The 13,478-nt window shown below is 39.3% G+C and overlaps 1 protein-coding gene across 5 annotated transcripts in view; it reads left to right on the top strand.

Moving 5' to 3' along the window:
* The window catches only part of AGL (amylo-alpha-1, 6-glucosidase, 4-alpha-glucanotransferase), a 38,928-nt gene that overhangs the window by 8,404 nt on the left and 17,046 nt on the right, over window positions 1–13,478 (top strand). For 3 of the 5 annotated variants that reach the window (XM_030495747.2, XM_030495746.1, XM_030495750.1), the window contains 17 exons: window positions 812–993; window positions 1,221–1,332; window positions 1,632–1,752; window positions 1,935–2,037; window positions 2,129–2,226; window positions 2,758–2,897; window positions 5,770–5,957; window positions 7,450–7,573; window positions 8,152–8,315; window positions 8,800–8,901; window positions 9,223–9,375; window positions 9,456–9,606; window positions 10,949–11,073; window positions 11,178–11,290; window positions 11,415–11,549; window positions 12,031–12,161; window positions 13,071–13,207. In XM_030495747.2, the coding sequence (XP_030351607.1) occupies window positions 812–993; window positions 1,221–1,332; window positions 1,632–1,752; window positions 1,935–2,037; window positions 2,129–2,226; window positions 2,758–2,897; window positions 5,770–5,957; window positions 7,450–7,573; window positions 8,152–8,315; window positions 8,800–8,901; window positions 9,223–9,375; window positions 9,456–9,606; window positions 10,949–11,073; window positions 11,178–11,290; window positions 11,415–11,549; window positions 12,031–12,161; window positions 13,071–13,207 (2,279 nt within the window). The remainder of the gene's footprint in view (window positions 1–811; window positions 994–1,220; window positions 1,333–1,631; window positions 1,753–1,934; window positions 2,038–2,128; window positions 2,227–2,757; window positions 2,898–5,769; window positions 5,958–7,449; window positions 7,574–8,151; window positions 8,316–8,799; window positions 8,902–9,222; window positions 9,376–9,455; window positions 9,607–10,948; window positions 11,074–11,177; window positions 11,291–11,414; window positions 11,550–12,030; window positions 12,162–13,070; window positions 13,208–13,478) is intronic. The other 2 variants (XM_030495748.1, XM_030495749.1) reach the window with 2 other exon arrangements.

Raw genomic sequence — 13,478 nt, 5'->3', positions numbered from 1 at the left:
TATTAGAATCATAGAACAAACCAGGTTGGAAAAGACCTTTAAGATCATCAAGTCCAACCGTTCCACCACTAAACAATGTCAAATATTACACCCATTTTCTCATGAAGGCTCCTTACCTTCTCTGAGTTAATTCTTAATGTTCAGTGTATCTTCTGGTGCTTGTTGATAACTACAGGGGAAGTTTAGAAGATAGAACAGTCAAGTAGAGTGTTTGAGCTGAACTAGTGTTCCATTTGCTTGAACTCATCTTCCTGTGTAAGGCTTCATGGCATCGCTGCCCACTAGTCTGCTACTTACTATGTACACAACAGCCTCACAGCTAATCCTTTCTAAAAGGCCCATTTAACTACATTTTTCATTCATTTTTTGGGCAGCGTGTGTAGCACTCTTGCTCTCTGGCTTTGAGTGTAACATCTGATAGGGTTAAGAATATTAAAACCCCCAAAACTTGAGTCAACTTAAATCTTGGTTTGGGATGTATGTTTAGCTTTTAACACACAAAGAGCATTTCATGGCCATTGTTTGATCTATTTCCTGCCACAAAAATGTGATTTTGTTTTTTTTAGTGTTTTAGAGCTGTTGGTACTATTGCATATTTTTCTGTGGCCTCTGCAGCTGTATTTGTTGCAAAACAACTGCTATCAGTAATGCACACCTGCATAAGACATGGAAAACTTTAGTTGAAACATGAGCTAACTATGTATGCCATAGTACCATAAGTTCTTGGTGTTAGGATGTTTGCACAAAACAACAAAGTGTTCAGTGTGTGTACTTACTTTGTTTTCTTCCTCCCCTCCCTTTCTTGAATAAGCCACTAACAGCGAATGGCTCAGGATGCATCCAGAATGTGGCTATAACCTTGTAAATTCTCCTCACCTGAAGCCAGCTTGGGTCTTGGATAGAGCTCTGTGGCACTTGACCTGTATGGTGGCTGATGGAAAGTGTACTGCTAAAGGGATCCCTCCCTTGATTGAAAATGATCATCACCTGAATGTAAGTGAATGATAACTAAGTATAAACTAATGAACACTATAAATAGCTGAATAAACCTGTAGTATTTCCAAGGCTGTGGAAATGCATTAAAAATGGTGCATACTTTACAGTATATTTAATGAAATAACGCTTTACTCCTTTTTCTGAACCATTCATATGAGCACTTAGCTTTTCTTAATTCTATCAGTTATCAACATTATTAACTGACATGATTTTTATTCTTATAGTGTATCCGTAAAATAATATGGGAAGATGTGTATCCAAAAATTAAACTATGGGAATTTTTCCAAGTGGATGTTGACAAAGCTGTGCAGCAATTTAAAACCCTTCTAACTCAAGGTAAAATAAGAGTATGTTGCTGAGGCATGTGGATTATGTATTTATAGTTCGAGAAACTTACAGGTAAACTTAACAGTAAGCTGGAAAACAGAGTGATACCAGTTTTTGCTACATGAGCAGTCTACCATGCAAATTTAAGCAGACAAGAATGCTCTGAGGGCTAGTGAAGCCTTTAAAAACTTTGCACCCCTTCAGTGCCTTTATCTACCTGCATCTTGCTTATACTAGAAATAAGAAAGTTGTCTTTTAAATTCCTATTTCTGTGTTATGATGAACACTCTTTTCTATCCTGTTCTTAGGCAAAATGGGCACTAAATCTGATCCAAATCAACATCTTCAAATAGTTCAGGACCCTGAATATAGGCGGTTTGGCTGTACTGTAGATATGAATATAGCCTTGGCAACATTCATACCACACAGGTATTGTATTATTGATTACAAGTTAAAATCACAAGTGAAGTTAAAGTTGCAAAACCAAATAAATGGAACTATTTTCAGAAATGGGAAAAAAGAATTTTTTAATTTCTTTTAGTTATGCATAGTGCATCTCTTAAAAATAAACTGTTCAAATTGCTCTCTGCTTTCAATGTCCTCCTGAGAAGCAATGGACCAGCTGCAATAGAAGAGTGTTGTAACTGGTTTCGCAAGAGGCTTGAGGAACTGAATGCTGAAAAACACAGACAAACTCATCACCATCAAGAGCAGGTCTTATAATTACTTGTGTTGTAATGCTGAATTGTTTTAAATTGCAAAGAAATGTAGGAGTTTCAATAATGCCTAATTTAATCACTTCCAGGCTGTCAATTGTCTTGTGGGCACTGTGGTTTACGAACGACTGGCTTGTGGGGGTCCTAAGCTGGGTCCTATCACTAGAAAATATCCTTTAGTTACCAGGTACATATCTCTTTTATTTTTTCTTACTTACCAGAATCTTCCAGGGAAAGTGAGTTCAAAGTTTGTTAAAAGTATATGTTTATACTTACAAGTGTGTGTTTTCTTTCCCATTGAAAAATGCTTCTTAATGAATTGATCGTCTTTTTTAACTTCTGTGACCAGGGCATGAAAATACTCAGCACAATGAAGTCCTTATGTAGTGGAAATGGCTCTTGTAGGTGGAAGAGGGATGAACTGGGAAAGCTTACACCTGTCAGGTTTGATGTACTTGAGACCATTCATGTATCTGAAGAGCTAGGGCTTTAATTGTACACTACCAGCTGACACCAAGATAGTGGCAGCACCTATCTGTTCTCCTCCAAGGCATGCCACAAAACAGGAAACTCTCCATCACTTCTAGTCTAGTCTGTATCTGGTTTATCTGGTTTATTTAGCCAGTTCATAGCAGATATTTTAACTTCAAAGACAACAAATTTCAGTTTAGGTTACTTTATGTGGTTAGCTTGTTTTAATTGCCTGTCTATTCCATAGGTATTTCACTTATCCATTCAAAGACCTTACTGTGGAGGAAGAAGAAACTATGATACATCAACCAGATAAATCTTGCTATTTCATGGCACACAATGGCTGGGTTATGGGAGATGATCCTCTTAAAAACTTTGCAGAACCAGGTTTGTAAACAAACTTTGAATCATCTTCTAAACCTTTTGATATTCTAGCCAAAGCAGAAAGGGTTTTATTTTATCTACCTTTTTTCCAGATGTATTCCTATAAAGCTGCAGAATAGCAGACACTCAGTTTACAGCAGTTTTTATTTCCCATTCAGCATACAGATCAAGTGTAAGAGCTGGGATTTGAGGTACAGTTTTGCAAGATTTGAGAGGGAAATGACCAGCTTTCTGCCACTGAAATGGGGATATCCTGCCTCCCTGCTTTTGTCATTGTCTTTTCTGCTTACTTTGTACTTTGTTCCAACACCACTGCTTGTTTGCATTTCCATAAGACAATGGCAGTGGCGGAAAGCTAATGCAATAGAGAGGTGGATAGTGTTTTACTGCATTAGTGAGCAAAAAGTGGATACTTGAAAGGGCCGCTGAGTGGCAGTCAAGAGATGACCCAGTTCATCCAAATTAAGAATGCAAATTACTTGTGAAGGTAAGACAGGGTATGAAATCACCATTCGCTAAAGTACTGCATTCTAACTCCTTTGGGGGCAGCCCTGATATCCAATGAAAGCAAGATTGACAACTCTAGTTTTCAGAGTAGGCATTCATTTTGTAAACTGAATCAAAGGTCAGTTTAATTCTAATTAAAAACCTCTAAGAGTTCCAGTCAGCTTTAGAAGCTAATCTAATTGATATTCCAGAGTGCTCTGGAGTTAGCAAATGCCTCACTTCTGCAAAGTAATCTACAGCCCTTTCACTGGTTTTTATTTACTGTTTCATTTTTGGGTTGGTTGTTTTTTTCCCTCTGCTTCACAAGGATGAAGATAATACATGTGTCAAGGGTGGGTTTTGTTCAGTTGCCTTTCAGCTAATTGCCCTTTCTTCTGGGCAGACTTTCCTTCAGTCAGTCTCTGGCTTTAGTTAGCATACCTAACGTCTATTATGGAGTTTTCTCTCTTAGAGTCATAGAATCACAGACTGGTTTGTGTTGGAAAGGACCTTAAGATCATCCAGTTCCAACCCCCTGCCATGGGCAGGGACACCTCACACTAGACCATGTCTCCCAAGGCTCTGTCCAGCCTGGCCTTGAACACTGCCAGGGATGGAGTATTCACCACTTCCTTGGGTACCCTATGGCAGCGCCTCAGCACCCTCACAGGGAAGAGCTTCTGCCTTAGATCTGACCTGAACTTCTCCTGTTTCAGTTTGAACCCATCACCCCTGGTCCTGTCACTACAGCCCCTGATGAAGAGTCCCTCTCCAGCATCCTTGTAGCCCCCTTCAGACACTGGAAGCTGCTCTGAGGTCTCCACGCAGCTTCTCTTCTCCAGGCTGAACAGCCCCAATGTTCTCAGCCTGTCTCCATACGGGAGATTCTCCAGCCCCTCGTCATCCTTTTAATTCATCTACAGCTTTTTGAGTGCTTTATACTTGTGTTATACCTTTGATTTGTGCCACACAAACTGAAACTCAGTTACTAAAACTCAGTTACTCAGGAGAATACACTGTGAAAATATGATACATAAGAGCACAAATATAGGACTTGCAAAACAATTGCAGCTAGTTCTATAAATGGCCCTTAAAAAAATAATGGTGTTCCTCCAAAGGAAGCCAGTTTTTCTGTCCATGTGGCTATCTTGCCATTAGTGAAGATAAAAGGTCAGCTGTGCCTCAGTGAATGCTTTTGGAAGTTCTGGTGAGTTACAGTCCCTGCTCTTTACTTACTAGCTTGCATACTCTTGTGCATCTTTCATTGTGTAGGCCCAATCACTAAGGTGTCCATAACGTGAGCTTAGGAAATCAGTCTGGCTGAAAAACCATCTCTGCTAATGCAGGATTACTTTTCAGCAAGTTTCCTGGTCTAATTCCAGCTTCAACCACTAAAATAACTGTCGTGGTGCATCAGTAGAGCTGGGCTGGATGTAGCAGAAAGCAGTGGAGTAGCTACATCTTACCCATCCTGAGTGGTGCTGACCCTTTTCATGCTTTGCAGGTTTAGGTAAGATGAATATAAATAGACTTTCAGAAGACTGATGGCTCAAATACAACTGTATTTCTCTTATGTGGGTCTGTATATTGACATTTCCTCGGTTGTCCTGGATATTACATGTCGCAAACAGTGTGGGGTTTTGGTGTTAGTTTTAAATGGTATTGCTGCACTGTCAAATAGCTGATTTATATAGGCCAGAAATCACTTTTTTTAGACCTGACTGATTATTTAAGTCTTTACCACAGTTAAATCTCCATCAGTATATTCTGAGCAATAAGTACATCACAGGTGAACTCAGATTTAAAGATTTTTTGTTATTGATTCGTCAAAAAGAACGCAAAAAATTAGTATATGAAACTAGATGAGATGGAGAATAACTATTTTCATACACACAAAAGCTATTTAGGGACTTTGTCCATTTAAGTGCCCTACCTGCCTAAGTACTTTGGAAATTTGCCTTACAGCATCATGGTCTGCTGTTAACAGAAACAGAATTTGAAGCTGGAGCTGTGGCAGTTTATATGTGGTAACACAGAGAGGTGCTTTTCAATGTGGCTGGTATAAACAACCCAACTACTGATTCTCTTCATTTGTTTGCTGCCTTTTCCTTCCTTTTTTCCCCTCAAGTACAGTTTTTATACTATTTTGAAGAATTAAAAGGAATTTTATTTCAATTTGAAGAATTAATGTCACTGTAGAAGTTAACTGTTCCCTTGGAGTACTCTGAAATTGTGTGTCAGTGTAGAGTATGTACATTTTGAGTTGATACGGTTATTGTTATAATCTTTATTCTTCATCAGTGTTTGAGGAAATGAAATACCACATTCTTTTTTTGGTACACATTTTGTACTATACATATACACTATAATGAATTTATTTCCCTTGCAGGTTCAAATGTTTACTTGAGAAGAGAGCTCATTTGCTGGGGAGACAGTGTGAAGCTGCGTTACGGTAATAAACCTGAAGACTGCCCGTACTTATGGGCTCACATGAAAAAATACACTGAAATCACTGCCAAGTATTTCCATGGTGTTCGTCTTGACAACTGTCACTCAACACCCATTCATGTAGCTGAGGTATGTAAAATTAGGCATATTTGTTGTAAAGCAGGTTCTGCTTTTGAACTCAGTCCTGCACCGTTGCTGTGGGATTTGCAGGAGAGTTCAGGTGTGAATGAATCTTCCTCATAGCATAAGCAAGGTTTCTTGATTGGTGATGTTAGGTGTGGTTTCAGCTCCTTTAAGCAGGTAGTAGAGTGGCGTAGCTATTGTATCTTTTACCTCTCTGCTTTAGCTGAAATATTACACATGCAGATGGACCTGGCTAAACTTTCCCTCAGGTAGCTATAGACTAAGTGCAGTGACTGCCAGTGTGCAGTATGTCAGTTTTAGCTGGGGTCATTGCCAAGACATGGTTCAAAGACTTAGTGTGTCTTTGTCATATGTTTTTTTGCTATTGCTGAATTAAGCAGGAAGAAGTTTACTTACCAGAATTGAAAAGTCAGGAAAGAACACCTGCAAGAAGTTCTCTGGCAGGCTTATTGCTACGATTAATGCTTCTTGTTTACCACAGTGCTGACTCCATCCAGACGTTGTACTTGTCTAGGAAATGAGCTTTAAATAGAATTGAGTAGTACAGCTTGTTAGTGCATAATCTCAGCTTGGTTACAGAGCTTACCTACATCTCTGAAGAGCTCTCTAAAACAAGTTGAGTTGCCCAGAGAGGAGCTCTTAAGTGCACCCATTTCCAAACTTCTGCCATTCTTTCATTTGTTTAGAATGGTAACTTTGAAGGCTTAAACTGAAGTCTTTACAGGTATCGCTTTTATCCAACCTTTGTCTTTGCATTTTGAGCTAGGTTTTGTTTAAAACCAAAGTTGTAATTAGCTTTAACTCTTCAGGAGAGTTTCCTGGAATGAACTGTGAAATACAAATGTGGTATTATCAGTCTTAATTGTTAAGAATCTTTTTTAATGACCAGTATATATGAATTACTGACGTTTGGTTACAGTTCATGTTCATGATTGCATATATATAGCTGACAATGGATGTCTTGCATTAAAAATGTATTATGATCTATAGGAGATGCTAGCAACAGCCAGATCAGTCAGACCTAATCTTTATGTGGTAGCTGAACTCTTCACGGGCAGTGAGTACATTGACAATGTTTTTGTCAACCGCCTGGGAATTACCAGCCTGATCAGAGGTACAATAAGCAGATGGAAATGATGTAGGATTGTCATGTATGGTTTGGAGTTTTTAATGTGAAACTAACATTGCTATGCCTTTTTTTTTTTTTCCTTACATATTCATGTTCTTTGCTTGTGCAATTACCTTTTCTTCATTTTCTATTTAACTTGCCTGTGTTGTATGCTACTTCTTGATTTTTTGCTTATGTTCGTATGTCCTCTTCTGTGTAACAACTTTTTTTGTTTCCTTAATTTTGCCTGTTTATCTTTGCTGCATGGCATTTTCCTATTGTCCACTCCCTGCCTAGCTTTGAAACTTGTCCTTTTTTGTATCTACCTTTCCCCCTTTTCTGTGGCTTTTTTGGCTGTGCTTTTTGCAGTACATGCTGGACACAGCTAGGAAATTGCGAGCCAATTTGTATGTAGTGGCTGAGCTGTTCACAGGAAATGAGGAGCTGGACAATATCTTTGTGAATAGGCTGGGCATTACCTCCTTAATAAGAGGTAGGCTTGCTGTGTGTGTGCTGTCTTCCCAACAAGAGATTATAGATGACATACGTGCTTGTTCCAAGGAAAAGGTTTTTTCTGCATTACGCGCTATGAATTTCATACTCTGTGCAATCAGAAGTACATTTTTCTGTATTGTGACTTCCATGATACTTCAGCAGAAAATACAGTACTAGCTGTAAAAGAAGAGAAGACATCCTGCATCAGTTTACAGGTTCAATATTTCCCTCTTATTCTAGTGAGAGAAGAGGTTGCAGCATGGTTCTGCTGTGCGAGTGCTGCATCATGTCTGACTTCTGTTGCATCAGTTTCTTAAAGCCTACAAGGAACAGTTTCAGATCTTTTTTCTTTTTCCTCTTAGCTTTCTCTACCTTAATCTATTACACCAAATGGCCCAACAACTCCAAGGCTGCACATTCACACTGGAGTGTATAGTTATATGCAGTTTTTATGGTTTTTTTTAATGATTGAACACACGAAAGTAACAACTGTAAAATGCTGCATTAGCATCTTTGTGCATGTTTTACTCTGTGGTAGTTACTCTTATGCAAACGTCTACCTGTTTTGTTCTTCAGAGGCAATGACTGCTTATAATAGCCATGAAGAGGGAAGGTTAGTTTATCGTTTTGGAGGTGAACCCGTTGGCTCTTTTGTTCAGCCACGTTTGAGGCCTTTGATGCCAGCTATTGCTCATGCACTCTTTATGGATATTACCCATGATAATGAATGTCCAATTCAGGTGAGCACCTAAACAAAAGCCCAGAGTTTACATTGAATATTCTCTGAATTGCTGTTTCTGGGCCATGGGAGGGCTTGGTACAATCTGAATGTTTTCCCTCTGCAATACTGAGGAAAAATGTGTTTCAGTTCTTCAAGTTTTCATGCAAAGAATAGAATTTTATAACAACTCCCTCTGACATTCAGGACTTTTTCTTTCAAGGGAAAAAGGGTACAAAGCTACTTCATGAGCTGGTTTGATTCTTTCATTCCAGCCACTGTAAGTGGTTCTGTTTCTGCTTCTTAACCTGTTCTCCTAAGCACTCTAGAGGGGAGAATGAGGGTATGGGGGGTATTGGAGTGCTTATTTTTGTGAGTTTCTTTTAAGTTGCTTTTGTTAGTGCATTTGTAGTAAATTTTACTCCTCTTTTAAACTGAGTAGATCTTCTGCATGCTGAATTGGGAGGGATGAATTGTGTCTTTGTTCCACTATGTTTTTAATGTAGCACCGATCCGCATATGACGCTCTTCCTAGCGCAATGATTGTTTCCATGGCATGCTGTGCTACAGGAAGCACCAAAGGCTATGATGAGCTAGTACCACACCAGGTATGTGTCTGCAGTTGAACTCCTCAGTTCTTTTTAAATATGCAAGCTTTATTCTTGTCCTAGGACATATTTTTGTGCTGTTTATTTGAAATTCCAAGCAGTTAACTAGCTGGCATTACTTTGGAACATCTGATTTCATATGAAATTTGAATTGATTATATAGAATCAGCCAGGTTGGAAAAGACCTTTAAGATCATCAAGTCCAACCATTACCCCAGCACTGCCAGGCCTACCACTAAAACATGTCACCCCCAGCTGTTTGTTTGTTGTTTTGTTTTTCCAGAGCAGCTGATATTTACTTAAGTCTTAATTTCTTTACAGATCTCTGTAGTATCTGAAGAGAGGTTTTATGCAAAATGGAATCCAGCAGCACACCTGGCTTCTGGTGAAGTTAACTTCCAAACGGGAATTCTAGCAGGAAGGTTGGCCATGAACAGGCTGCATCAGGAGCTGGGGGCTAAAGGCTTTAATCAGGCAAGAAGTGAGAGTACCACTGCAATTTCTCTCTATTCCTCTTGTGACTGAGCACAGTTGCAATGGTCTGTCTCTTCTAGGTATATGTAGATCAGGTTGATGAAGATATAGTGGCAGTGACGAGGCATTGCCCTAACACACACCAGTCTGTTGTGGCTGTAAGTCGAACTGCCTTCAGGGATCCTAAAACTTCATTCTACAGTAAAGAAGTACCTGAAATGTGTATCCCAGGTAATCAGATTTCTTTTTGAGAGATGGCAGGCATACAAAAAAATTCAGGTTATTCTCATTCCATACGTTTTGTAATAATTTCATGTGTTTCAGATTGAGAATTTTCAGTATATAACACTCTTTTTATATGTACCAACATGCATGCACCAAAAGTGGTTAAAGAAACCATAAGAAGCTTACATTGCTTAGGGTTTTCAAAGGCATTCATGTTGAGTCTGCTTCCTCTTAGAAGCTCCCTATGAGGGTGTGCTTTTGTTTGGTGTCTTGTTTGTGAGCTGGTAAGAAATAGTTAACAGCAAGAAAGTTAAAGTAGAGAGTTGGGGCAGTGATTACTATTAAGTATTATATTGTGGAAAAGGCTAAAATATCATCATATTTGTTAGTCGTTGCTGTTCAGCTTCCTTGTATATGACTATTTTTGTAGTTCTAAAATACATATTAATAAGAAACAACTTTGTACTGCGTAAGTTAATGTAGAGATAATGTTAATATTCTGAATGCATTACCTATATATGCAAAGTATTTACTAAATAGTAGCAAATTATAACAACTTCTGTACACTGCCCAGACACATTTGTGAAGAGAAGCTTTCCAAACTGGCTTTTTAAGTATACTCAGATCTTTGCATGCATGCATGCGCCTGTGTTAGTCACATTACGTGTTAAGACATTTACAAGTGGCTGCAAGACTTAGTTTGTAGATTACTGAAAGGATAGAGAAAATTCGAATATTTGAATATTAGTAGTAGCTGTTACACTTTGAAGATAAACATAGAATCCCAGACTGGTTTGGGCTGGAAAGGACATTAAAGCTCCTCCAGTTCCAACCCCACCTCGCACTAGAGCAGGTTGCTCCAAGCCCCTGTGTCCAACCTGGCCTTGAACACTGCCAGGGATGGGGCAGCCACAGCTTCTCTGGGCACCCTGTGCCAGCGCCTCAGCACCCTCACAGGGAAGAGCTTCTGCCTTAGATCTAACTGTAGCTGCAGTTTGGAAACCATTCTACTGGTTTCTCCTATAAGATAATAAAGACTAACAGATCAGTAAAAGTCAGTTTGTGATTCTCTAATTGTTGACTGATTTTTATGGTTCATTTATTATGAAATAACAAAACTTTAAAGTTTTAAATACAGTGCAGTCAGTGAACGTGTAGTGAATGTTTATAGGATATTTAAAACACTTCCCCACATTTCGTTGTTCTTTAGTTGTATAACAGAGACTTGTATTTTGAATATTTGAGGTTTTGAGTATTTAGGGATTTAGTTTTAGATTTTGCTTCATGTTTTCAAAAGAACCACTTTTCAAGTATCTTAACAGCTACAATATGATTTAATTTTCCTTAGGAAAAATAGAAGAAGTAGTACTTGAGGCTCGGACTATTGAGAGAAGTGCTAGTCCTTACAAAAAAGATGAACATTTTGTAAATGGATTGCCTAATTTCACAGTGGAACTCAGAGAGCACATCCAGGTAGGCTTCTTCGCCCATGTCCTCATGTAATATTTTGTCATTTGTGTTATTTTACCTTAGAAAAGACATTGAATTTCTCTTGCAAATGTGTTTTCTTTTCAAAGATCAAAGACAGTAAAATCATAAAGCAGGCTGGAACTGCCATAAAAGGGCCGAATGAATTTGTCCAAGAAATAGAGTTTGAAAAATTGACCCCAGGAAGTGTAATAGTGTTCAGGTACGTTGTTATAGCTGTGAAGTGGCTGTGTTAGTGAACAGAATGATGGGCTGCTTTGCTTTGAGACTTGGGAATAGTTATTTGAAGTGCTAAATTTCTCCAAGTTATGCACTTGTTTTTACAGAGTTAGCCTTGACCCAAAGGCACAAGAGGCTGTTGGTGTTCTCCGCAATCACTTGATCCAGTTCAGCCCTCACTTTAAATCTGGAAGTCTTCCTGATGATCATTCAGCACCTATATTAAATACGTTATTTTCCTCGTGAGTATGCTTTAAGTTTCTAAAGTAAAACCAAGAGATCTACACTGGGAGCAAAGAATGCTCTATAAACTCAGTGAGGATTTTGTTGTTGTTACTGCGATAGATTTGGATTGTGAGAAAGCAATCAGAGAGATTCTTCTCGTGTATAATATAAGCAGGGTTAATACTTCAAAACTTCCTGGACTCTTTTGTTCATGTTCTGTATAATAGCTGCTAAAAGTGGAGTTGCTACGTGAAGTGCTTGTTGGTGTTGGGGTTTGACTGTTGAGGGTTCGTACTTAATACTGTGTTTCTAAATAAAGACTGAAACATCAGAGCAGAGCATCTCAAAATTTAGGCTCCCAATTTCCAAGACGAAGTTGTGAGCTGTTTTGGTTGAAGTCTGAAGCTAGCACTGTTTGTGAAATCCTTTTCTCTCTTCCCCTACTGATGCTGCTTTCTGGGTCTGGAATTGTTTTTGTTTTCTCCCCTGTTTTTTCAGTATTGCATCTAAACTAACTTTGGCTGACCTAAATCAAGTGCTGTATAGATGTGAGGCAGAAGAACAAGAAGATGGTGGAGGTTGTTATAATATACCAAACTGGTCATCGCTGAAGTATGCAGGCCTCCAAGGTAATGGTTTCAGCATTCTTTTTTCTGTCAAGAAAAAAAACCATAACATAGAGCTGCTCAATCTAGCTCATACCTTAATGCTGTTTTATGACTAGTGCTATTGTTTGGGTAAAAACCATAAGTGAGGGTTTTTTCTTCTTGACCATGCTACTGGTCAGAGTTGTACCCAGAAAAATCATATACTAAACCAAAGCTCCTCTCTCTTGATACTCTGGGCTGCAAAATTAAGTTTCAATATGTGTTTTGACACCAGTGCCATTGCTTTTTAAAATAAAACTGAAATACATATACCTCCAGTGAAAAGTCACATTGACTTTTCTAAATTCTGAGCACTGTTGACCACTTACCAAATGTATGAATTGCATCATGCTAGTTATTCCACAACAACTTTCATAACTGTGTAGAATCATAGAATCAGTAGGGTTGGAAAAGACCTTTAAGCTCATCCAGTCCAACCGTTGCCCAGCACTGCCAAGGCCACCACTAACCCATGGCACTGAGGCCTCGGCTACACGGGGTGTGAACACTTGCAGGGACGGTGACTCCAGCACTGCCCTGGGCAGCCTGTTCCAATGCCTGAGCACCCTCTGGGGAAGGAATTGTTCCTCAGCTCCATCTAAACCTCCCCTGGCGCAGCTTGAGGCCGTTTCCTCTTGTCCTGTCTCTTGTTCCTTGGGAGCAGAGATCGACCCCACCTCACTCCATCCTCCTGTCAGGCAGTTGCAGAGAGCGAGAAGGTCCCCCCCTGAGCCTTCTCTTCTCCAGACTAAACCCCCCCAGGTCCCTCAGCCGTTCCTCATCACACTTGTGCTCCAGACTATCTGTGGCTGTGTAGCTTTTCCTCCTGAATTGTACTTGCTATTTGTGAGAAGTGTGTCTTTTAATACAGAGTTGGGTTTGTATCTTCAGGGTTAATGTCCGTGATGGCAGACATTAGACCAAAGAATGATTTGGGTCATCCGTTTTGTGATAATTTAAGATCTGGTGACTGGATGATTGATTATGTCAGTAATCGCCTGATTTCACGTGCAGGACCCTGTGCAGAAGTGAGTAAAAATACTTCTTTGGTGGCTTTGGGGTTTTAAATGACTAGTTTGTTTCATTTTCAATTGCTGGTCTGTTCTGAACTTCGGTCTGTCTGTAACACCTTTTCTCTAGGCAAGTTCTTCTGGGAGGTTACACCATTAATATATTTTTCTTCCCTCTCTTCAGTCCTGTTTAAGAATGGACTGCAAAAGGAAAGTGAAAAATATGTAGGGCATGGAGGAGTGGATAGCTCTGGTGTAAAGGCTTGCAGGGGTCCTTCCCCCTTTATTA

This window comes from Strigops habroptila, chromosome 8 (assembly GCF_004027225.2).
Source record: "Strigops habroptila isolate Jane chromosome 8, bStrHab1.2.pri, whole genome shotgun sequence".
Lineage (NCBI taxonomy): Eukaryota > Metazoa > Chordata > Aves > Psittaciformes > Psittacidae > Strigops > Strigops habroptila.
This window is presented reverse-complemented; position numbering and strand designations above follow the sequence as displayed.